Genomic DNA, 26573 nt, shown 5'->3' with positions numbered 1-26573 from the left:
TATTAAAAAAAAAATTTTAACATTAGTTTTTACAAAAATTTTTTTTTTTTTTTTGCAAAATTTTTTTAAAAAAAATTTAAGTTTATAATGGTACAACTACAATTTTTATGCAAAAAAACAAAAAAAATCAATTTTTTCATGTTTCCCAAAGGAATTCAAAAAAATGTTTTAAATAAAACTGTACAGTTACTTGTTTTAAACAATAAAAAAATTAATTTTTATTAAAAAAAATTTTTTAACATTAGTTTTTACAACAATTTTTTTTTTTTTGCAAAATTTTTTTTAAAAAATTTTAAGTTTATAATGGTACAACTACAATTTTTATGCAAAAAAACAAAAAAAAATCAATTTTTTCATGTTTCCCAAAGGAATTCAAAAACATGTTTTAAATAAAACTGTACAGTTACTTGTTTTAAACAATAAAAAAATTAATTTTTATTAAAAAAAAAATTTAACATTAGTTTTTACAAAATTTTTTTTTTTTTTGCAAAATTTTTTAAAAAAAATTTTAAGTTTATAATGGTACAACTACAATTTTTATGCAAAAAAACAAAAAAAAATCAATTTTTTCATGTTTCCCAAAGGAATTCAAAAAAATGTTTTAAATAAAACTGTACAGTTACTTGTTTTAAACAATAAAAAAATTAATTTTTATTAAAAAAAAAATTTTAACATTAGTTTTTACAAAAATTTTTTTTTTTTTTTTGCAAAATTTTTTTAAAAAAAATTTAAGTTTATAATGGTACAACTACAATTTTTATGCAAAAAAACAAAAAAAAATCAATTTTTTCATGTTTCCCAAAGGAATTCAAAAAATTGATTTAATTAAAACTGTACATTTACTTGTTCTAAACAATAAAAAAATTAATTTTTATTAAAAAAAATTTTTTAACATTAGTTTTTACAAAATTTTTTTTTTTTTTTGCAAATTTTTTTTAAAAAATTATAAGTTTATAATGGTTCAACTACAATTTTTATGCAAAAAAACAAAAAAAAATCAATTTTTTCATGTTTCCCAAAGGAATTCAAAAAATTGATTTAATTAAAACTGTACAGTTACTTGTTCTAAACAATAAAAAAAATAATTTTTATTAAAAAAAAATTTTTAACATTAGTTTTTACAACAATTTTTTTTTTTGCAAAATTTTTTTAAAAAAATTTTAAGTTTATAATGGTACAACTACAATTTTTATGCAAAAAAAACAAAAAAAAATCAATTTTTTCATGTTTCCCAATGGAATTCAAAAAAATGTTTTAAATAAAACTGTACAGTTACTTGTTTTAAACAATAAAAAAATTAATTTTTATTAAAAAAAAATTTTTAACATTAGTTTTTACAACAATTTTTTTTTTTGCAAAATTTTTTTAAAAAAATTTTAAGTTTATAATGGTACAACTACAATTTTTATGCAAAAAAACAAAAAAAAATCAATTTTTTCATGTTTCCCAAAGGAATTCAAAAAAATGTTTTAAATAAAACTGTACAGTTACTTGTTTTAAACAATAAAAAAATTAATTTATATTAAAAAAAAATTTTTAACATTGCTTTTTACAAAAATTTTTTTTTTTTTTTGCAAAATTTTTTTAAAAAAATTTTAAGTTTATAATGGTACAACTACAATTTTTATGCAAAAAAACAAAAAAAAATCAATTTTTTTATGTTTCCCAAAGGAATTCAAAAAAATGTTTTAAATAAAACTGTACAGTTACTTGTTTTAAACAATAAAAAAATTAAATTTTATTAAAAAAAATTTTTTAACATTAGTTTTTACAAAATTTTTTTTTTCTTTTTGCAAAATTTTTTAAAAAAAAAATTAAGTTTATAATGGTACAACTACAATTTTTATGCAAAAAAAACAAAAAAAAATCAATTTTTTCATGTTTCCCAAAGGAATTCAAAAAAATGTTTTAAATAAAACTGTACAGTTACTTGTTTTAAACAATAATAAAATTAATTTTTATTAAAAAAAATTTTTTAACATTAGTTTTTACAAAAATTTTTTTTTTTTTTGCAAATTTTTTTTAAAAAAATTTTAAGTTTATAATGGTACAACTACAATTTTTATGCAAAAAAACAAAAAAAAATCAATTTTTTCATGTTTTCCAAAGGAATTCAAAAAAATGTTTTAAATAAAACTGTACAGTTACTTGTTCTAAACAATAAAAAAATTAATTTTTATTAAAAAAAAATTTTTAACATTGCTTTTTACAAAAATTTTTTTTTTTTTTTGCAAAATTTTTTTAAAAAAATTTTAAGTTTATAATGGTACAACTAAAATTTTTATGCAAAAAAACAAAAAAAAATCAATTTTTTTATGTTTCCCAAAGGAATTCAAAAAAATGTTTTAAATAAAACTGTACAGTTACTTGTTTTAAACAATAAAAAAATTAATTTTTATTAAAAAAAATTTTTTAACATTAGTTTTTACAAAAATTTTTTTTTTTTTTGCAAAATTTTTTTAAAAAAATTTTAAGTTTATAATGGTACAACTACAATTTTTATGCAAAAAAACAAAAAAAAATCAATTTTTTCATGTTTCCCAAAGGAATTCAAAAAATTAATTTAATTAAAACTGTACAGTTACTTGTTTTAAACAATAAAAAAATTAATTTTTATTAAAAAAAAATTTTTAACATTAGTTTTTACAAATTTTTTTTTTTTTGCCAATTTTTTTTTAAAAAATTTTAAGTTTATAATGGTACAACTACAATTTTTATGCAAAAAAAACAAAAAAAAATCAATTTTTTCATGTTTCCCAAAGGAATTCAAAAAAATGTTTTAAATAAAACTGTACAGTTACTTGTTTTAAACAATAAAAAAATTAAATTTTATTAAAAAAAAATTTTTAACATTAGTTTTTACAAAAATTTTTTTTTTTTTTGCAAAATTTTTTTTAAAAAATTTAAAGTTTATAATGGTACAACTACAATTTTTATGCAAAAAAACAAAAAAAAATCAATTTTTTCATGTTTCCCAAAGGAATTCAAAAAATTGATTTAATTAAAACTGTACAGTTACTTGTTTTAAACAATAAAAAAATTTAATTTTTATTAAAAAAAAATTTTTAACATTAGTTTTTACAACAATTTTTTTTTTTTTTTGCAAAATTTTTTTAAAAAAATTTTAAGTTTATAATGGTACAACTACAATTTTTATGCAAAAAAACAAAAAAAAATCAATTTTTTCATGTTTCCCAAAGGAATTCAAAAAAATGTTTTAAATAAAACTGTACAGTTACTTGTTTTAAACAATAAAAAAATTAATTTTTATTAAAAAAAAATTTTTAACATTGCTTTTTACAAAATTTTTTTTTTTTTTGCAAAATTTTTTTAAAAAAATTTTAAGTTTATAATGGTACAACTACAATTTTTATGCAAAAAAACAAAAAAAAAATCATTTTTTTTATGTTTCCCAAAGGAATTCAAAAAAATGTTTTAAATAAAACTGTACAGTTACTTGTTTTAAACAATAAAAAAATTAATTTTTATTAAAAAAAAATTTTTAACATTAGTTTTTACAAAAATTTTTTTTTTTTTGCAAAATTTTTTTAAAAAAATTTGAAGTTTATAATGGTACTACTACAATTTATATGCAAAAAAACAAAAAAAAATCAATTTTTTCATGTTTCCCAAAGGAATTCAAAAAAATGTTTTAAATAAAACTGTACAGTTACTTGTTTTAAACAATAAAAAAATTAATTTTTATTAAAAAAAAATTTTTAACATTAGTCTTTACAACATTTTTTTTTTTTGCAAAATTTTTTTGAAACAATTTTAAGTTTATAACGGTACAACTACAATTTTTATGCAAAAAAACAAAAAAAATCAATTTTTTCATGTTTCCCAAAGGAATTCAAAAAAATGTTTTAATTAAAACTGTACAGTTACTTGTTTTAAACCATAAAAAAAAATGGTTTTATTAAAAAAAAATTTTTAACATTAGTTTTTACAACAATTTTTTTTTTTTTTGCAAAATTTTTTCAAAAATTTTTTAAGTTTATAACGGAACAACTACATTTTCTATGCAAAAAAAACAAAAAAAAATCAATTTTCTCATGTTTCCCAATGGAATTCAAAAAAATGTTTTAATTAAAACTGTACAGTTACTTGTTTTAAACAATAAAAAAAAAAATTTATTAAAAAAAAAATTTTTAACATTAGTTTTTACAACAATTTTTTTTTTTTGCAAAATTTTTTTAAAAAAATTATAAGTTTATAACGGTACAACTACAATTTTTATGCAAAAAAAACAAAAAAAATCAAATTTTTCATGTTTCCCAAAGGAATTCAAAAAAAATGTTTTAATTAACACCGTACAGTTATTTGTTTTAAACAATAAAAAAATTAAATTTTATTAAAAAAAATTTTTTAACATTAGTTTTTACAACAATTTTTTTTTTTTTCAAATTTTTTTTAAAAAAATTTTAAGTTTATAACGGTACAATTACAATTTTTATGCAAAAAAAACAAAAAAAAAATCAATTTTTTCATGTTTTTCAAAGGAATTCAAAAAAATGTTTTAATTAAAACTGTACAGTTATTTGTTTTAAACAATAAAAAAATTAAATTTTATTAAAAAAAAAATTTTTAACATTAGTTTTTACAACAATTTTTTTTTTTCAAAATTTTTTAAAAAAAATTTCAAGTTTTTAACGGTACAACTACAATTTTTATGCAAAAAAATCAAAAAAAAACAATTTTTTCATATTTTCCAAAGGAATTCAAAAAAATGTTTTAATTAAAACTGTACAGTTATTTGTCTTAAACAATAAAAAAAATTAATTTCATTAAAAAAAATTTTTGACATTAGTTTTTACAACAATTTTTTTTTTTCAACATTTTTTTTAAAAAATTTTAAGTTTTTAACGGTACAACTACAATTTTATGCAAAAAAAACAAAAAAAAATCAATTTTTTCATGTTTTCCAAAGGAATTCAAAAAAATGTTTTAATTAAAACTGTACAGTTACTTGTTTTAAACAATAAAAAAATTAAATTTTATTAAACAAAATTTTTTAATTATAGTTTTTACAACATTTTTTTTTTTTGTAAAATTTTTTCAAAAAAGTTTTAAGTTTATAACGGTACAACTACAATTTTTATGCAAAAAAACAAAAAAATCAATTTTTTCATGTTTCCCAAAGGAATTCAAAAGAATGTTTTAATTAAAACTGTACAGTTATTTGTTTTAAACAATAAAAAAATTAAATTTTATTAAAAAAAAATTTTTAACATTAGTTTTTACAACAATTTTTTTTAGCAAAAAAAGTCGAAAAAATGTTAAGTTTAAAACGGTACAATTACTTTTTTTATGCAGAAAAAAAACCAAACATTTTTTTTTATGTTTTCCAATGGTATTAAAAAACATGTTTTAATTGAAACTGTACATTTATTCGTTTTAAACAATAGAAAATAAGTTTTCTTTATTTAAAAAAAAATTTAACATTAGTTTTTAAAACATTTTTTTGCGGAAAAAATTTATATAAAATTATGTTTAAAACAGTTCAATTACTTTTTTTATGCAACAAAAACAAAAAAATCATATTTTTCATGTTTCCCAAAGAATTCAAAAAATAAATAAATTAGAACTGTATATTTATTTTAATTATTCGCTTATTATGCGCGGTTTTAAATCTGAAAATTTAATCTAAAATATATAAATTTATTTTATGATTTAATTTCTATCAAGAGATCAAAGGAAAAATGCTAGAATTAAGAATTGAGAAAAATGCGGAAAAAAGTCTTCCGAAAAAACGATCTATATGTCCACTAACATGCTCAATAACGTGCTCAATAATCTAACCTTTGACGGCTCGTGTGGAAAATACGGTGACGCAGCACGATTTCGCGCATTTTCAAAGTTCATTTTCGATACGAACGCCCAAGTTTTTTTTAAAAAAAATTATACAGCGAGTATTAAGGAGACCTAAGAAACATTTTAAGACCAAAATTTTCACTGGTCCCCAGCGGCAGTATTACCTTCATGAATCACTTTGGTTATCAAAAATGGCCGATAAAATATCTTCATTCTCGGATCAACTTGGTTAGTGAAACAGGTTGTTTTAAGAAAAAATGGCTGTAGTCTCAACTGGTAATTGGGAAAATGAAAACCTTTCCCAAATTCCTTTTCGAGTTCTTCGAGGACACAACGATGGAGTAACAAGCTGTCATTTCTGTATTAATGATTCAAAAATTGTAACTGCTTCTCGAGATGGTTCTGTTCGTTTGTGGAACACAGAGCTAGGTGCTACAATCCAGAATATACGTGTTCATTCTCTTCCGGTTACTAAGGCAAAATTACGCGTATCAAAATTGCTATCGTCATCATGGGATAAATCAGTATGTCTTACTGACCCCGAAACATCTGATGTAATATGGAGTGTAAAAGGAGAAGGAATAGTTACGTCTTGTGATATTTCCAGTAATGAAAATTTGGTGGTTGCATCTTCAGATTTGGATAACTCGGTCAAGCTGTGGGATATGAGATCTGGATTATTGGTTGCGAATTTATTAGATCTTCACAGTAGTACACCAACTTCTTGCTGTTTTTCTCCAAATGACCAAAGAATAGCTAGCACAGGCATGAGCATGACTACTAAAATTTGGGATTTAGTATCTAAAAAGACAACAATAAGCCTTATTGGTCATAAAAATTTGATATCAAATTGTTGTTTTTCCACCAATGAACGTTACCTTTGCACAAGCTCATGGGATAAAACACTTCAACTGTGGGATATTTCTACTGGTATGTATCGATTGGAAGGTGCAACTAATCTTTTAAAGGGTCACGAGGGTTCCATCACAAGTTGTGTTTTTTCCTCTGATGCTCAATACCTTATTTCTGGTGGATGCGATGATGCAATTGTGGTGTGGGATATGTCAGTAAAAAGCAAGAAGATTGTGCTAAAGGGACATGATGGTTGGGTTACAGGTGTGGATTGCAGTGCTGATAGGAATTGGGTTTTATCTAGTTCCCAAGACAAAACAGTCCGCGTATGGAATATTCAAGCTGCAGACCAAATACCTGCTGTACTTGAACATAGAAAGACAATGGGTTTGAAAATTGTGGTATGTGAAAAATGCAGCAAACCATTTTCTATTGCTATGCTGGAGGACCCACAAGACCTTAGTATTTGTGTATTTTGCCGTCTTGCTGATCCAAAACGTTATAAACTGCCTTGTTTGTAAAATAATATATAATATATATAGCCTATATAGGTCTACTGTGAATTCTACTGCAACAAAAAAATAGCATAGTTTGTTTTAATTAAGTACATTTATGTGTATATAACAAGTTGATAACATTTTATGTGTACATATTAAGTTAATAACATCTGTCTTCATGTTTCCTACCTTTTCCTGTGAAAAATATTTTTTTCAACTTGTGTACTTTTGGTTTTAAATATGTGCCAATTTTAAAAGCAAACTAAAAACACTGTTTATTTAGTTTGTATATCTACACTGTACTCTTCATCACTTTATGTATTTGTAGTCATAGCATGTTATGTTGAATACCAATACGGAAATGTATGTATATATATATATATATATCTATATTCTCTCTCTCTCTCTATATATAGTTTTCTTATTACAGTTATTTTTTGTTTGCTATACTCTTTTTAAATTAGGAGTTTTGTATATTTTTTTGTGGTATAATATGAATATTTTGCCACCGATTAAGTGTGGTAGACACTTCTTGTTGACATATTTTTTCTAATTTTCAGAAATCTTTACAATTGTGTATAATTTACTATCATGTTGAGGCGAACATTTAATCCTGCAAAAAAAGTCAAACACGCAATCATCAGGTTATCATCTACAATGCTAAACGAAGTTGTCATTGTCAGTGCATCTCGTACACCTGTAGGCTCGTTTCAAAGCTCTCTATCACCATTATCAGCAACTCAACTTGGATCAGTTGCAATTGCATCAGCTGTGAAGAAAGCAGGTATATCAGTGAAGGATGTCCAAGAAGTCTACATGGGAAATGTCATACAAGCTGCATTAGGGCAGGCTCCTGCTCGACAAGCTGCTCTTGGTTAGTACAATTTTAGAACATAAGCTATCTTTGTGGATTTGTAGCTTTCTCTAGCTAATAGTGTTGAATCTAAAGCTTGGCTTGCTAAAAAAAGGTGGGCACCACCTGGGCAAATAGAGAAGGGGGGGGGGGTTAATATAAGGTACTCAAAGTGCATATGAATCGGTCAAACAGCCTAAAGTAAAAGGTTTAACTATATTAAACACAAATATAATGTATGTAGTTGAATAATTAACTTCATTAATTAAATAATTTGCAAAGCGAGAAAAGTCTTTGTTTACATTTACATGCGAGAATCGCCTTATTTCAAAGATGCCGAATAGTACAGCCTAATGGTGAAATAATTGTAGAATTTGAGGTAAAAGCTTTAAAATTGGTACTCTTGTAGAACATAATACGTTAAACATTTTGAAACTCGGACCCTTTCCGAAATCTCGAATATTATATATGACAACATAATGACATCATAGCACAGTTTTTGCTAGTTTTAGCTTTAAAAACTTTATTATCACAACTCCCGGAGGCCGTTTTTATTTGTACATAACATGATCACGATATTTGGATAGTATGTAAAGGTGTTCTGTTTTCCCCCACTCTACTATATACAAATCAACGGAACCAATCTAATGTGATGTAATGCCGACGTCATAATAATGCATTAGAATAATAAATAAAACGCTGCGGGTCCGCGGCTAAAGTCAGCTACCTCCCAAAGCATTTTGTAACACGGACCAAGGAGTCTAACATGTGCGCGAGATGCAGGGCTATACGAACCCCGAAAGGCGAAATGAAAGTGAATGCCGGTGCTTGACCAGTCAATCTTTTTCATGTTGGCGAGGTTGAACGAAAGCGTGCAGTAAGACCCGAAAGATGGTGAACTATATGCTTGAGGAGGTTAAAGTCAGAGGAAACACTGGCGGAGGACAGTAGCGTAACAACTTACCTGTCGAATCAATCAGCCCTGAAAATAGATGACGCTGGAGCGTCAAGCCTATAACCGGCCGTTGAGGTAGTACAGGCGCCGCCAATAGACCGTGGCGAGTAGGAGTGCCACGGTGGTGGGCGTCGAAGCATAGGGCACGAGCCCAGGTTGAGCAGCGGCCGTTAATGCTTATTATGGTGGTAGAAGCAAATATTCAAATGGAAGCTTTGAAGGTCGAAGTTGAGAAAGGTTCCATGTGAACAGCAGTTGCCCCGGCGGTTCGCGCCTTAGTGTGGTAACGCAAGCTAACTCAATGATCCCGGGAAGAGTTCTCTTTTTTTGGTAAGAAGTGAAGTCAAGGTGAGCAGCCTCTGATCAATAAAACAATGTAAGTAAGTGAAGTAGGCATACTATCTGTAACTTCGGAAAAAGGATTGGCTCTAGAGGGTCTGGGTCGGTCGGGCTGTGCCATGAAACGGGGTGTGGGGCTGTACCGGACTGGGCGAACGCCTTCGAGTGTGAGCCTGCTGTGGACCAACAATCAAACGACAGAAACAATTTTCAAATGTAATTATAAACAGTTAACAACAGCGCCACGTAATAAAATGCATTCAACCTCAATAACAAAAGTGCAAAAATTTCTTGATTTGTGAATTTTTGATGACGTCATCATCAGGAAACAAGATTTTGAGATCGGTCTGAGATTTAAAATAATCAGCATGTCCAGTTCAATAGGTGTAGCAAATTACATGGTTTTTTTGTTCAATTCTTTTTGTTCAATTCTGCCGGACTAGAACTGTTGCGTCGTTAGAAGGTGTTCAAATAGCTACAAAGATAAAATGAAAATACTTAATTTCAGAAAAGCCCAATAAGCAGTGGGTAAGTTTGCGCAATTGTACAAGCAGCCTTTCAAGAAACAGTGTTATGTGTGGTAAACATTTTAAACCGAACTGTTATTGAAAGAAGTTTGGATTTACTACTGGAATACTGTTGGAGTCTGATGTACCTACAGTAATTGGAAGAGATAATGCATATAAAGCATTTTATGAAATCAGTAAAAAATGTGTCACTAGCTAAGCAAATAAGTGGTGTAGAAGCTTTTCACTCTTTATTAAACCACTTTACTTAAAAAATGCTACATTTTTCCAGGATTGTAAAAGTTGTAAATCCGGACGGTGATCGTTTAATTTTATTGAAAATCCGGACGTATATTGTTTTACGTGCGTCTGGTCTGTCACCAAAGCTACCAAATCTTGTTATGAAGCATATTACTGACTATCACCACGACACCACAGTCTAGTGCGGGCGCCTGTGCGATAGAAACCGTTGTTAAAGCTGCGATCTAATGTTTTATGTTCGTCGCGTGTTCGTAATAATCAGCTAACGAATTCGCTTGAGTAACAAACATTGCCGTGCTGCAATTTGACATTTTGCGCTTAATTGTTACGTCACATGTCTTATTGCAACATAACTATTAACTATGACGTTTCATTACGTAACAATCGGGAGGAATGCCCACTGCCCAACGAACCACGAGATCGAAACATCGTGTATGAGCGTCACATTTTTACGCTCTGCGCGGGCGTAGGAAATAAAGGAAGACGCATGCGGTAGCATACATTCTACACCTAACAAACGAAGCAATCGTTGTGAATTTATTCTCGTGAAAAGTGCCGTACTGAAACTCTGGTTCTCGTGCGGTGCCAACGAACGATGTTTTTTGGCTTCTGAAGATACTTTACTTTGTAATATCATTCTACAATTTGCGTTGGTTCCAATTTACCGATAGCGTCGCTCCTCGCTCTAATATTTGCACCAATTAAATTTCACATAAACCCAATTTACCTGCATTTATTAAAGTTTAAACTATTCTTGGTTGCTTGCTTAAAATTAGTGTATGAGCGTCACATTTTTACGCTCTGCGCGGGCGTAGGAAATAAAGGAAGACGCATGCGGTAGCATACATTCTACCACCTAACAAACGAAGCAATCGTTGTGAATTTATTCTCGTGAAAAGTGCCGTAATGAAACTCTGGTTCTCGTGCGGTGCCAACAAACGATGTTTTTTGGCTTCTGTCCAAGCTCGGCCGGGAAGATACTTTACTTTGTAATATCATATTACAATTTGCGTTGGTTCCAATTTACCGATAGCGTCGCTCCTCGCTCTAATATTTGCACCAATTAAATTTCACATAAACCCAATTTACCTGCAGTTATTAAAGTTTAAACTATTCTTGGTTGCTTGCTTAAAATTATATCGGGAATAAAACAATTAACTGAAATATAGAAGCACATAAACCACAATTGTTTTCTAAAATTTTAATAGTTTATCAAAGGTATTATGACGCAATCATCGTTACATTTTTAATCCACGATGAACCTGCGTAAAACTTTTCATTTGTTTCTACCGATTTAGATACGTCGTTTTAATAAATGTAATATCATTTTAAATTCACCACATAAAGGTTCCATGTGACATGATTTGTGACAAAATTAGTATAGTAGGTGTTAGGAAAATGCATTTTTTTTAATGTTTGCACGAACCGTGTCGTCATTTTAGCTATTCGCCGTGTTCTCGCAATGTAACCGATGCGGTTAAAATAGAGCGCACGTTTATGTCGTCAATAATTACGGAACAAAGAAACCAAAGAGTATATTGTCGGCCGAACGTAAGAAAGTTGATTTTAATATAAATAGGATTTATTTCTACTAAAAAAATCCGGACGTTTTTCGACGATCCGGACGGTGACATTATCACTGAAAAAGGGGTATTTTTACAATCCTGCATTTTTCATTTGAGGGGATTAATTTTAAATGACAGTAGTATATTTCCTTAAAAATTATTACGCAATATTTCAAACTATTTATAGCATATTTGCATTACAAGGCAAACCGTCAGCAGGCTACCCGCAGTGATGTTAAACTATATGCTATACAACATATAATTTACAAGGAGCAAAGAAGGACATAGTGCAAAAGGTAAAGATTGCACAGAAATTTGGTGTGACTTCATAGTTTGAATTGTTATCATAAACTTTCAAACTTCATTTATTTGCAGTATACATACAAGAACTGTACACCGAAATAAGTTTAACACTGGATAATGATAGTTCTTGCTCAACAGTACTTTATTGTCTGCCACCTTTAACCTCTAATTACCTTGGACCTGACAAGAACGTGCAATTGCAGCCATTACAAATTTTTCTTAGTATAATTTTTATTCCTAATTTTGTTTTTACAAAATAATAAAGTACTAGTTTAAGTTCAGTATAGGTTACACTTGGAAATTTAGATTTAGTCATGTTAACAACACAAGATGAAATAAACACACGAACATGTCGTCCAAGGTAGCCCCATCTCCGACGGACAAATTGTCTGTGGGTCACATGTCTGAATCTCATAAATTATAATAAACCATATATACATCTATAATAAGTTTGTCGGCATTGGGCTGCTTAACCCATACGGATTGAACAACGTACAAACTTGTGTTGCCCCGAAGTTCAGTCCAAAGCACTGCCATAATCTTGCTTGTAAGCTAAGTGTGCTGTCTCTAAAACCAAGGGATCGAGCCTTCCTGGGGGTGCTTTGTGATACAAGTAACCTAACCGATTTCCATAAACAAAATAACCGTTAGCTAGATTAGCAGTTTGCCATTCGCATTTTCAACAATAATGGCACCTCTTTTTCATAATACTGTGGCTCAAACATATATCCACAATCACCATGTCTTTCCTCACCATCTTCATCCAGATCAGCAATTAAATAGGCACTTTAAAAACTTAACTAAATTAGTCATGTTGGCTCTTCAATTCAGGCTCAGCAGGCTGTACTAGCACTAACTGCCCTTTGTTCACTTCTCTCTTTGACCCTCGATGACGTCACGCACGGTTCTCGTCGCTTTCGCTCGATTTCGTTCACATCGCTTCAAATACAACTTTAAACATCTGTATCTCGAAAACGCGTGACCCGATCGTCACGCACGGTTCTCGTCACAGCAGCACCTGCGAGTTACTGAGAAGCGAGTGTTTCCGCGCATGATTTTGCAATTAAATACGAAAAATTGTAAAAGTACTTTTATTTTAATCTATATATCGTCAATACAACAGCCAACTTGTAATTTTGGATAATATGTAGATGTAATATTGAGTTAAACCCTGGATGGCATACGGTAAAAAGCGATTTTGTCAGCACTTGGCCGGCGTTGATTGATAGATTTTTAATTATTTTCTCGCCTTGTAGAAAATGCTAAAATAAAAATTTACCTACAGAAGCGATAATCGATTTGCACCGGTTATACAGTCTTGGTTGTTTCACCTAAGTAAATTAGGTTAAATAACTTTATCAAATATGGGGAATGGTTCTTTTCTCAGCTTACCTGCGCAGCACCATGTGTCAAGATTAGTTTTATTATTGCTTTTGGATGTTTTTCTATAACTGTTTTGCATGTGTAGTAGGTATGTGCCAAGCCGAACTTGAATAGATTCAGCACGATTTTGCACTACAGCACATGGAATTCACCGGCGAATAATGCGGTCTGTGACATACCACGTGTGTGACGCAAGCAAGTGTGCGGTATATATGTGTAGAAGACGATGCAAGGTTATTGTTTTAACGGCGGAAAAAAATGGAATGTGAGAAAGAAACCGGGTCTGCTTTCTTTTAACTACGCTTTAACGATGCTTTAATTGTGTCTCTTTGATTATGCGTTTTAATTATTGCAACATGTTGAGTAGAGTCGACCGATATTGCTTTATTCAAGCCGATACCGATGTTTTGTAAATTACAGTTGCCGTTAACCAGGATTTTAATGCACCTAAAAACTTAACGAAATAAAACTGAAAAATCTGATATAGCGGAAAAAAATCAAACTACAGGCTCAATTACTATTAATTAGTTCTTAGTGAACTTGTAATTAATTAATTGGTTAATTTGTAATTGTTTTCAAATAAATTTTACCTCCCCTCTGATAAACAAACATTATATTTATCAGCGGTTTATTTGTGTCTCATGTTAACGCTCAAAAAGTCGCGTGAGTGACCGTGCGAACCCCAATCTTTTGTAAATTGGCACATCCCTAATGTGTGGTAATTGTGACGTTATCTAATACAATCAAATATCAAAAATTTTGATTCCGGCCGTCTTTGTATCCGTTTTTGCTACACACAGGGTAAAACAAAAATTTATTTGGGCCTTCGGCAAAAATTAGAACCACCCTTTTTCACAAGCCTTTCTCATTTTTTTTTATTAAAAACACTGATATAGTCAAATAGGGTAATTAAAAAACTATAGGTTACTTAAGGCAGCAAAGGACAACCATTGCTAGTCCCAATGTTGTCCCATTGTTGCAAAATGTAGAGTATATATATTTATATCAAAACCAGACTGTTTAAAAATTATTTCTTAATATTTCACCTCGACTTTCTATTAAATGTCCTTATTGTTTATCAGGAGCTGGTTTATTGGAGAGCACCCCTTGTACTACTGTAAATAAAGTATGTGCATCTGGTATGAAAGCCATAATGCTTGCCTCCCAATCATTGATGTGTGGCCACCAAGAAGTAATGGTTGCTGGTGGAATGGAGAGCATGTCAAATGCACCATTTGTCATGCCCCGCAGCCCACCTGCTTATGGTGGTGTACATCTTCTAGATCTTATTGTAAAAGATGGCCTTACAGATGCATATGGTAAAATTCACATGGGAATATGTGGTGAGAATACTGCTTCTAAGTTCTCCATAAGCAGAGAGCAACAAGATGAATATGCAATATTGTCATATCAGAAGAGTGCAAAAGCAAACGCTGAAGGAAGATTTAAAGATGAAGTCACTGAAGTTACTATTCCAGGTATACAACCCACGAAATTAATTTATTTTATTATAAAAAAGTTTAAGAGTTTTTGACTTTTTATGTAAAATCAGATGCAAAACATTAGGCACTCGTGTAATTAAATACGCACTGTAATTCGATACTTAAAGAGAAAGGTACGCTGACCTGTCTTGTTATCTTTTGATAGCTTCACTTTTTTCATTTTTAATATTTTTTACTCTCGCGTGCAACACTATAGTTATAGCATAAGGCTTGGCGCTCGGCCAAGTTTTCAGCGGAGTGCCCAGCTTAGAAAAGCAATGCTCGGGCAAAATCGTCACTCACGGGCACAATTTCTGTCTGTCAGTTGTTTATTAGTTTTTGATAGATAAGAAGTTTAAGGTGTTTCTTAATGTAACTAATAACAATATTTTATATGGCTTCATTGACTTATTTGCAGTTACTGTTAGGAAATTGGAGGTTAGCCCCACAAAATAGCCTGCCAAGCTTAGTAAAGTATTAGTTTTTGTAAGTTTTCAGCCTGGGTTCAGATATTTATTCCTTTTTTCCATACAGTAAATTTTTACTTGTATTTAGAGTTACTTTATAGGACTAGGCCAACAGCAGACACTGGGGGGTGTGAGAGGGTACGCAAGCACCCCCAAAAAAATAAACAATAGAAGTGCTAACTTGCGCACTTAAAATCTTTCTCACGTGGGTTTGTCAAGGATGTGCGCACTTAAAATATCGTAGTTACGATCAGTAATTCAAATGAAACAGCTGACGTTAATTAAAAATAATACGTCATGTGCAGCAGGGCTTCATGGTCGTGTTAACACAGGGTAACCAATTTCCATTAGAAAACAGGAAGTTTCTGTATGCAATTGGTATAAAAATACATGCTAGGGGAAAAGTATTAAAATTGAAGAAGGAGAAGCAAGTTAAGATTATTAAGTCAAGCAAGCTTGTCTATCTTTAATTAACTTTCGTTCGTTGTGAATTTGCTTCTGGAAAGTAACTAATCGCAAGAGAAGATCGTAGCGGCAATCGTGCTTTGATCGAGGCATGACATTGGTGCGTTGCGGTCCACAATTAGCACGGCAAGAGAAATTGTTGACTTGAAGCCAAAACGCTGTTCTTTGGAACAAAGGAGAAAAGATAATAATACTAAGTAAGCAACAATGTAGCTTGCCTATTAACCACCGTAAAAACCTATGTTATTAACAATTGTTATTAATATCATTTTTTTATAATATTTGTGCATCTTGTCCCACTGAAGTTTATGAAACGTGTGTTCTCTTGTTCTTTAACGTAAACTACGTGTTTTGTACACTTTTGGATTAAACGGGTAAGATTCTGGTACGCCTTTTCTTCTTGAAAATATCATTACCACTCGGTTCGGCAATCGTGCTAAAAAATATCGATTTTACACACTTTGCTTGGATTTAGAAGGACTGACAGATAAATTTTTTATATAAAAATGATCAGTATTAATCAAAATAAATAACTGTATTCACGATGTTGCAAGTTATTATAAAGAAAAATGGTTGTTCTGCACATTCTCAGTAGGTAACCTTATATGTGTTGCTTTTCTTAAACACCTTTGGAGTGACGACCATTGTGAATACTAAACGTTAGGTATGACAGTAGACACTTATAAATGCTAAACTAAGACGCACATGGACGGTAAACCACGACGCACGTAAAGGGTAAACTAAGGCCCTCGTGAACGATAAACAAGACACACGGGAAGGCTAAACTACGACAACATAAATGTTAAGTAGGACGCACGTCGCTTTGCACAAACTATTTTATATATCAATTATTGCAAACGAGCGATTGTAGATAATAAATATTTGATAAATTATTACATTATAAGTATTAATTTATCTGTGAAAAAAACTGAAAAATCCTCCGTGGTTTCTGACATATCACCAAAAAAAAATTGTTAGCATGCCATTTTCCTTTGTAAGAGATAAGCCGCACACTATCAAAACGCACCGATGACTTCACCAGCAAAAATGTAAGTGACAATAACTCGAAATCCGTATCTTTTTGAACATTAAAATTGGAATAAAAGATTTTGCTTAGTAAGGACAACAATCTGGACACCAATTATAAATTTGACTTCAGTTGTCTTCTTAGTCTTGTTTGGATTTTACAGCGACTACAGGTCTTGAATTACTGCAAGTGAATAAAATATTCGTTCAAGCCTATTAGACAGTATTAATTCAACAAAATCAAGGATCTTAAAAGATTTAACAATTTAAAAAGTAGTTTACCTTACGCGAGACCGTTTGTTAATCTTGCTAGACTTAAGAAGGGTTTTGATCATGCCGATACTTGTTTGCAGTATACATTCGTTATCAGTTCGCGTCGCATTGTGTTTACTGGTTGCATTATAACTATGATTCTTAGATGAACATATTGTCTGTTACGCAGTGGCTTCTATTTTATTAAAACATAGGGGTTGCAACATTACACCATGTTAGCTGAAAGTAGGTATATGTAAAACACCTAAAATCATGCATGTAGCGTGTGCGGCATTTAGTGGAAAGGGTAAGATGTAAGCCTGGCAAGTTATTGAGGTTAAGTGCGTAACAAACTTAACAATATGACATGTAAATATCATTATATAATTACCAATGCGTTGATTATACAGACACACCGTCGCGATAATGAAGCACATCACAATACCGTGTATGACGTAACACTGACAGGTCCAGCATTGCGCAATATCTTACGTTAATTATCTGCGTCACAATATTGTTTATAATGCAACATTTGACTATAAAACTCGTAACTGCACAACATAAAAGTTGTTCGCATCACAATTGAACACGTAACAATTTAGTGTTGGTTGTCACTGACAGCACAATGAAGTTTTAAAAAATCCCCTTAAACAAATGCATCACAATTACATTTGTAACTGTCCTTTTCATTATATAACACAAGGTATTGAAGTGAAATAATGGGTTTTGGTCACAAGTCTTTAGTTTTAAATTAATGTTAAAAGTATATAATTTTACAATTACCATTTAAAAAATACAAATTACTAAAGAAAAAAAAGGCCAAGTGACATAGACTGCCCATTGTTACGTAATTTAGAGTCACTTATGCATTATGGGCAACATAGCTTTCTGTGGGAGAGTTCGCTAGCTAGTGAACGGGTCGGATCGCGTCGCTGGAAAATTACGACAGAGTTTATGAGTATTAAAAATGTGGTTTACTGGTTTAAACCTTAGCATATATATTGAATGGGAAGGACCAATAGTTGGCAAATATTTTCTGATTGGAGATTTACATAATTTCCGACTGGGGTGTAAAAGTGACAATATTGCATCTCTGCGTTGTAAGACTTCTATGCTCACAACTTACACACTGGAATCATCTTGATCTAAATATGTTGCACTGCAAACCTACATTTCAACATTATGGCTAAAACTGTGCAAGCTAACTTATCTTAATAATTTTGAGCTCTGTCAAAAAAAAATAAGAGCTGGTTTGACATTTATCTCATCCACCATTAAATTTAAATTTCTTTGCTTTAATTTCTAATGTTTTGCATATTTCAAGAATGTCAAGTCATCAGTTATGTCAATCTTGGAAGTCATTCTGGTCAATGTTTTTAAATTTCTCTAGTCAACGAGAACTTTGCATATATGGTTTGCCACAACATAGTTAAGATAAATAACTACCTCTGCTATTCTTGACCATCTGTCCAGTGTGTTAATTTTAATAGCAGCGAAAGATCAAACTAAAATCCCAAAAGCAAGATGAAAACATTCATAATTAAATACTTTGAAACTTTAATGACAAATAAAAGATTCATGGGATAGTGGATGGTTACATATCCTCCTGGATTAGATGACAGGCGCAACCAGGTGGGCTGTTTTGCTGGCGTGACAGCTTCCTTTTCCGCAAACACGCACACAGCAACAAAGTGCTAAGGCGCACACACACGCATTGCGTTTAATATCACTATTCTAACGTAACTATTTTACTTCTCTTGTACTATTGCATATATAACGTCACTTGTCCTATTAAAACGTAACTAAATTATGACCTTTCATAATATAACAATCTGGAGAAATGTGCGCACTGCCCCACCAATGAGATCGAAACCTTGTGTATGAGCGTCATTGCTTGTTGGCGTAGGAAATAAAAAAAGACACATGCAGTAGCATACATTCCACACCTAACAAGCGTTGTGAATTTTTTCTTGTAAAAAGTGACGTAATGAAACTTAGGTTCTTGTGCGGTGTCAACGAACAACGTTTTTGGCTTTTGTTCAAACTTGGCCGGGGAATACTTTGTAATATCGTATTACATTTTCTGTTGATTTCAATTTACTGATAGCGGCGCTTCTCACCAATTAAATTTCACATAATCATGGTTTATTTGCATTTAATAATCATCAGAAACGGAAGTTATACAAAAACTAGAGATCGTATGAAAGCGATTAAAACACGATTGTTTACCAACAGTATCGTTTGTGATGTAAAAATCGTAATGGTTTATCATGTAATGGGCATTCTCACATAAATAATCTATACATTATCCACGACAGACATGCGTAAAACTGTCACCAATGTTTTATTCCCTTATACTTATTTGGAAACGTCTTTTTAATAAAGTAGTATTAGTTTTAATGTACCCCGTAAAATTGAATATATACTTGTGTGGGCAAGCAGCACAACCAATAAAGGGGGTGTTTTATCGCAACAGAGATAAATGTTGACTAGACATAATTATGACAGTCCCCTTTTAAACGCACTGGTTGTGCCACTGCTTGGAATGGACTGCAGCCATTTTGACTATTGTTTATCATGTGGTAAACAGAAAACTGGTGTTTTATCACCTGCATAATAGTTTATAAGTACAATCTGTCACACAACAAGCCACATACATGATTTCTCACTATATCTTGCATATCAGCACTTTGCTATACATGTAATCTGTTTTAAAACTGATATTCCCTTTACCAGCATATACAAACCACAAAAGGTGTAATGTTCCTTTTCAATTTGAGCCACTTTTTATTGTATAAATGTGATTGTTTACAAATTACAATATGTAACCAAAAATAAACTCAATGAAAATTTCTAAATTTATGTGACTTGATGCAAACAAACAGTTCAAAAGGGCATACCAACGAAATATCAAAATTTGTGTGTTAATCAAAACGCTCAAATGTGATCTAAAGGCACCATCAAAGTTTCAAAATACCAAACAGCTCTCGATAAAAATGAGTTTTAAAACTGCACATTCAACCAATGGAGTAAAAAAATTGGATTTGGCACAATGCATGGGATTTCCTATAAGAAAAAAATATCACTCAACTTTGTTCGTTTCTAGTTTCTAAAAAATTGGATAAATTAAAATTTTATTTCTTATTTGGCATAACAAGTGCTTTGTCTTTAAAAATATATAAATATTTTATAAAACATAGAGTTTAACCAAAATAAAATTTGATTTTTCTTTAGATGGTTAAAAACTAGAAGTGGTCATAGTTCAGTGTCTTTTTTTCTTATGGCAGATCCCATGTTCAATATGTCTCACTGGTACTTGCTGTACCATTTTAATTAAAAAAAACAGTTGTTTTGTTGAACATTAGGTTTAAAAAATTTCTGAGTCAGGATAACCTGGTATGTAGCTAGGTTTAATTAAAAAAATAAAAAAAATAATAACAAAGTTTACAATTTTCTATTTTATCATATATTCACAGAGAAGAAGCATTTATTATGCCTAATCCAAAATAAAATTTTGGGAGAGAACTTTGCCTAAATGCGTGTATAACGTAATTTAGAACTAACATTAGAGACATAATCAAACATTAAGGATCTGCCGAACTGAGCCCAACTCAAAAGCTCGTGCCTGAGCATCTCCTTTTTTGACTGAAAACTGGACCGAGTCTTATGCTATTGTTATAATGTTGCACGTGAGAGCGAAAAATATTAAAAAGAAAAAAGTAAAGCTGCTAAAAGATATCGAGACTAGTTATAGCTTTCCCTTAATTATTTATCGTTCGTTGTAAATTTGCTCTTTCACAAGTAACGAATCGCATCGTCAGCGAATTTGCCCGTATCGAGTTACAGTCGGTGTCAAATTACAGTGCCCAATGTTTCTGTATCTGATTTTAAATGAAAAGCCAAGAACTCTTAAACTTTAAAATAAAAAAAAATGCTGCAACAGTTATAAATAATCTTTAATTAAATATTTTTTACATGAATTTTAAATTTTGCAACACTGGGAATTACGAAACCTCTCTTTAACCACAAACCACGTGTTCTGTATTATTTTGATTAGCGAGGTTTTTCGACTGAATAGCAATGTTATATTGTATGCTTTTCCCTTTGATGAGTTCATAGGTGCTTGGGCTCAGCGCTCAGCGAACTAGAGCTTTTACAATTTCAATACATCCCCATCATACTTAGCTTCAGGAAGATCTCTCATTGGTGGCCATTCATTACTTTAACACAACTAATTAACCTATCTGACAAATTTTTTTGTTTACTTTTTACACATGGTACACGTTGAATAAAAAGTAGTAACTGGTAAAACCCCAAGCAAACACTATTTAATGCAATTTCGAAAATCATATTGTACCCTTCAAATGCAAATCAACTTGTGACAACAGAAAGTTGATAATAAATATTAATAAAGGCCTATAAGCTATGTTGGGTTTGTCTAAAAGACATCTACGAACGATTGTTTAAGATAAACTAATTCTAGGTTAATTTAATAGTATTACACAGTTCAGTTGTAAATTGGATTTTTTATAATTCATTTCACTACACTAAATCCATGCTACATCTTTTTTGCATTTTATTATCTTAAATTAAGATGATAATTAAGATTTTTTAATGGGGTGTGATTCAGTACATGTATATGTTTTTTTGTTTTCCAGGACAAAGAGGAAAGCCGGATCTTGTTGTTACTGAAGATGAAGAATTTAAAAAAGTGAATTTTGAGAAGATTCCAAATCTTCGTCCAGTTTTTCAGTCAAGTAATGGAACGATAACTGCAGGCAATGCAAGTACTTTAAATGATGGAGCTGCTGCTGTTGTTTTAATGACTGGTAAATTAAATGGGAGTATGTAATTTACAATATGATGTATGGACATAGCGCACTGGCGCCGAACCCGGGGTTGCAGGGTAGGCCGGCCTACCTTGGAATTTTGCCAATTCTAGCTTTAATCATCCCACAAAACGCGACGCTTTTTATTACGCGAATGCGAAGTTGAACCTGCAGTTACGCGTCTGCGTTAAACCGTCTGATAAATATCAATACTCAGTGAAAAACTGAATTTGAATGACGTAACAAGTTATGTTTGTGACGATTTGGGTTTTTTAAATTCGTAACAATTTGCGTTTGTGACACTACCGGTATGTTCAGAATACGTATAGGTATCGTATAACACTCGTCGTTTCTTGTTTGTGACTTGCAGATTAGTAGAAAATATGTAACAAGTGAAATTAATTTATATTAAAAACGGCAGAGTAACAGTAAAAATATAACGTTTCAAAGAAAATTAAGAGAGAACAAAATCATGACCGATAGGCGTCGACCATTGCAGGCATTAAAGCAGTGGTTTCCAAACTGTTTTATGCACGAAGGTCTCCCAGGACGAGCAACTTATTAAGTTCACACAAAACGATCGCGAATGATGTTTTAGTGATTGTCGTAAGCATTATTTTAATTCACATTAATTACGAAGAGCGTGGTATTTCATGCTATATTCCCTACTACAGTGGTTTCCAGCTTTTTTCAATTGAGACATTGCTTTACGCGCAAACGAAGTATTTTTGCAAACTATCTATTATTATACTATAATGCGCATAAGTGAAAAGGCAAATATTCAACCTGTTTTCAAGCAGCTGCAGGCTAAATAATCAAGGGGATAACCGCTATTATGACGTAAATTATCAACGTGTGAATTGCTATTATGTCGTAATCAATTGCCAGGTCAAACAATTGCTATTATGATGCAATGAATCCACGTGTGAATCCCTACTATTACGTAACAAACATGCTGCTTGGTTGAAGAAAACATCGTAAATATACAGCAGTGTTTCTTCTGGAACATATTTAGGTTGTTTATTACAGCCTGTTACCCTCTTTATTTGGCAAATAACATTTATTTTACACGCAACTTGAGAAAAGCAGTGCCAAGTTTGTGTTGTGAATTCCCGCCGAAAAATTATGTAAATAACCAGGCGACTTTTTTTGAAACATTCACGAGCCTTCAGTAGTTTTGTATGTAAGTGGTACGAGAACTCTGCATAAACCAAAAAGTGGTACGCGAGAATAGATAAAATTTGGGAACCATATTTAGCTCAGTTCACAGCAACAGCTGAAAAAAATCCCCACTAGAAAGACCTTCCCTACCAACAATCAATACGCATATTTCTGGAGAGCCTAAGCTATTACTATTTTTTGCTAACGCGAGTTTGGTTTACTCCCTCTATCCCAGCATTAGAATACAGATTAACAAACAATATTGCTGCTAAACAAACGAGAATTTTTTAGCTGTATCGCATTCTAAACAATGTAGGCCGCAATAATCTGCTTTTAACTGTAAGCGTGTTTTAACAACTGTTGTTTTGTCGCTATATCCTGCCTTTTCGTCTGAAATATTTCTAAATCTTCGCTGCTGTAATCGAAGAGACAAATAAAAAAAGTTAGTATAATCAACAAAAATCTGTTCTAGGAGCGCTGCTTAATACTTTTCCCATATTTCATTTACAATATTTTCCCTAGCCAAGCAGCATATTCATTACGAAATAGTAAGGATTCCCACGTGAATACATTGCATCATAATAGCAATTGTTTAACCTGGCAATTGATTAGGACATAATTGCAATTCACACGTTGATTATTTGCGTCATAATAGGAATTCACACTTTCAATATTTAGCCTGCAGGTGATAAAAAAAAACAGATTGAATGTTTGCTTTTTCTTGTTTGCCATTGGTTAAAGTATTGTCTCGTCTACAATGAATAGTTTTTTCGCACGTGAACGCAACAAGCATGTGAATAAATTTCTGTTCAGATAAAGCTTGGTTGCCACTGGCTAGACCTATTTCGCCACTCTAGATTTCAGCTTTTATTTTGGTCATAACAGCGGGTAATCTTTCCTTGTAACCCTGGCGCTTCGTAACAAATTAATTGTCTACGATCACAAATTGCCCAATTCCTTGTCTAAGCTGCTTGCCGGTGGCAAAATACGCAATAAAATATTAAATTAATTTATGCCCGTTTGTAAATTTTGTCACTTTGCCGATTTACCGTCCTTGCAGTCTGGCTCGGGAGACGAGTGATCTTTTCATCAGCATGTAGATACGATAATATAGATAACGATTGCAACAACTTGCGCAATCTGTTACATATATTAAAAGCAGTCATATTGTAGTTGATTTTAAGTCACGGAATTTTGATTTAAATCAACTACAAACGATCTTACTTTGACGTGCGTCTTTTTTCTTATAGCGTTACCCGCCGCTACGTAACGAAATTATGCAAACAATTTATGAAGGGAGTGTTTAAGCCCAATCATAATTTTGATTTACTAAATAGGCCTATGTAAAACCACCACTATACAGCACAAGATAACGTAAATATTCCAACCGTAACGTGCGATACACTGGTAATGCAATGTTACGTCATAATTATGACGTCATATTTATTGCGCCTACCCTGCAATTTAGAAAGTTCGGCGCCTATGACATAGGGAGATCTAAGAATTTACTTATTCGCGACTGCTTTAACATTATTAACTTGTTTTTCTTTTAATTAAGTTAGATTGCTTTTGTTTTTTTAAGCTCAAAGTCAGGAAAATAAAAAACAGTACAGAAGTTTGAATATTACTTAAGTAATCTTAGAAATGAAGTGCAGCATTCTTCAATGTGTGCTGTTAGAAACACACAATGACCGTGTTCGGGTAAAACTATTTTTTACGAAGTCAATTTTTAATCTCATTCGAGATACTTATAGCCAGCGGTGTAAAAAGTGCCTATTTTCGATGCCACCGGCATTGGCTGGAATTTTTAAAAACTGCCGGCAAAAAACGGCCGGCGTGGAAATCCGGAATTTATTTACTTCGCCGGCTGCGTAACATTTTGTTTCAACTTACCTATTCGTGCAGTTCTGTAAGTTACCTATTCGTGCAGTTCTGACGTAACAAACACATTTATGTGGAGACAATGGCAATTGTGACGTAACATTACTAGCTATGTCGTATGGAACTTGCAGTATTTGATTGCGCCATAATAGGGGTTTTGACTAATAATACGTAACAATACGAACAAATATTCAACTCGTGTTACCGAATATAAAACACAAACAATCTTAAAGCACTATTAAATTTCCAGTAATTATTATTACAAAGAAAATCCGTTGTAGGTAGAAACATGCGAGTTTTTTAAACTGTAGTTCGTAATCGCCGATTAGTTTTATAGTTTCATTAAAGTAGCAATCCTAGTAGAGTATTCCTTGCTTAAACTAGCGTCTGTTATTAATTTCAATGTTGACCGGACAAAGCTTGTCGCGCTTAGTATTAATGACACTATACCGTATTTATTAGAAAAGCTCAGTAGCAAAACTTTAATTTTACGGCTAAATGTTTAGTCCTGTGACGTCGCGGCAATCAGACTTTGATCGGAAAAAGACGAAACATGATTGACACGTTTTTAATTAAATTCTTACGCTACGAATTACCGCGGGAGAAATGGTTGGATTATATCCAAAAGCCTCGTACATGGTGAAAGCGGCACACGAACGCGGGGCTAGATAGAGAGGCAAAATTTGACGTCAGAACACACGCGCCAGGAAAACTGCCGGAAAAATATAATTGCAAACCGGTATCGGCCGGGTTTTTATTTTTTACATGCCTGCTTATAGCATTAAGGAAAGCATTGTTTTAACGGTAAAGACGTTTGCATATGCAGTCCATACAAGAATGCAAAATTTTTTTTAAAAAAGTTTTCATGTTTGCTTATGCAAAACGTTAGTCTATTTTCATGCAAGTGAATAAGTTTACTAATTTTTTTAAGTAAAACCTTTTTGCTCCAGGTATAAAATAATTAAACGCTAGAAAAATATCCAGAAAACGGAAGCCTAAAAAAATTTTTATTGCTTTATAGGTAAATCTGCTAAAAAGTGTGGAGTGAAACCTCTTGCTCGTATTCTTGGATTTGCAGATGCTGCTCTTGCTCCAATTGACTTTCCAATTGTACCAGCATATGCAATTCCAAAAGCACTAGCCGCTGCTGGTGTCACTAAAGATCAGATTGCTCTTTGGGAAATTAACGAGGCTTTTAGCGTAGTTGCCCTAGCAAATATTAAATTACTGGAAATTGATTCAACCACAGTCAACGTTGATGGTGGAGCTGTTTCACTTGGTCATCCAATTGGAATGTCTGGTGCAAGAATTGTTGGGCACCTTGCATATCGTCTCGAACCAGGACAGCTTGGTTGTGCAGGAATCTGTAATGGTGGTGGTGGAGCCAGTGCCATTGTTATTCAAAAATTATAGTGTTTATAAAAATCCTATGATGTGTAAAACTGATAAATTTTGTCAGCATTGGATTTATTATTATATATTTTGATATTCTTTTCCACTGCGAAGGTTGCCTACCAAGTAAATTTATTGCAAAGTTGAGATAATAAGTAGCCTAGTTTCTGTGTCTGATTTTAGAGTTTTACAAGTATGACCACACTTCATTGTTTCGTAATAATTTGTTTTATACTTAACGATACATAACCTTCTGTTTATGTAACTATGTAAAAATGTAACTGGCTACAG

At 31.2% G+C, this 26573-nt stretch overlaps 2 protein-coding genes across 2 annotated transcripts; both read left to right on the top strand.

Moving 5' to 3' along the window:
- The first annotated feature begins 5865 nt into the window (after positions 1–5865).
- LOC149741806 (WD repeat-containing protein 88-like) lies at positions 5866–7726 on the top strand. Its single transcript, XM_089876995.1, has one exon. It carries the CDS (start codon positions 6072–6074, stop codon positions 7185–7187), a length of 1116 nt encoding a protein of 371 aa, XP_089733121.1. The 5' UTR covers positions 5866–6071; the 3' UTR covers positions 7188–7726.
- A 17-nt stretch (positions 7727–7743) lies between these two features.
- Positions 7744–26573, top strand: LOC149741805 (acetyl-CoA acetyltransferase, mitochondrial-like). The gene is made up of 4 exons (XM_089876981.1): positions 7744–8037; positions 14411–14806; positions 21678–21848; positions 25912–26573. The coding sequence occupies exons 1-4, from the start codon at positions 7755–7757 to the stop codon at positions 26301–26303; spliced, it is 1242 nt and encodes a 413-aa protein (XP_089733107.1). The 5' UTR covers positions 7744–7754; the 3' UTR covers positions 26304–26573.

This window comes from Ciona robusta, chromosome 1 (genome assembly GCF_009617815.1).
Source record: "Ciona robusta chromosome 1, ASM961781v2".
Taxonomy (NCBI): domain Eukaryota; kingdom Metazoa; phylum Chordata; class Ascidiacea; order Phlebobranchia; family Cionidae; genus Ciona; species Ciona robusta.
Note: the sequence above shows the minus strand (reverse complement) of the source record. Positions and strands in the feature narration are given on the sequence as shown.

Coding starts and splice junctions, on each gene's coding strand:
- LOC149741806 (XM_089876995.1), top strand. CDS start 6,072: ATGGCTGTAGTCTCAACTGGTAATTGGGAAAATGAAAACCTTTCCCAA.
- LOC149741805 (XM_089876981.1), top strand. CDS start 7,755: ATGTTGAGGCGAACATTTAATCCTGCAAAAAAAGTCAAACACGCAATC. Junction 14,807..21,677: donor CACTGAAGTTACTATTCCAG/GTATACAACCCA, acceptor TTTGTTTTCCAG/GACAAAGAGGAAAGCCGGAT. Junction 21,849..25,911: donor TGCTGTTGTTTTAATGACTG/GTAAATTAAATG, acceptor ATTGCTTTATAG/GTAAATCTGCTAAAAAGTGT.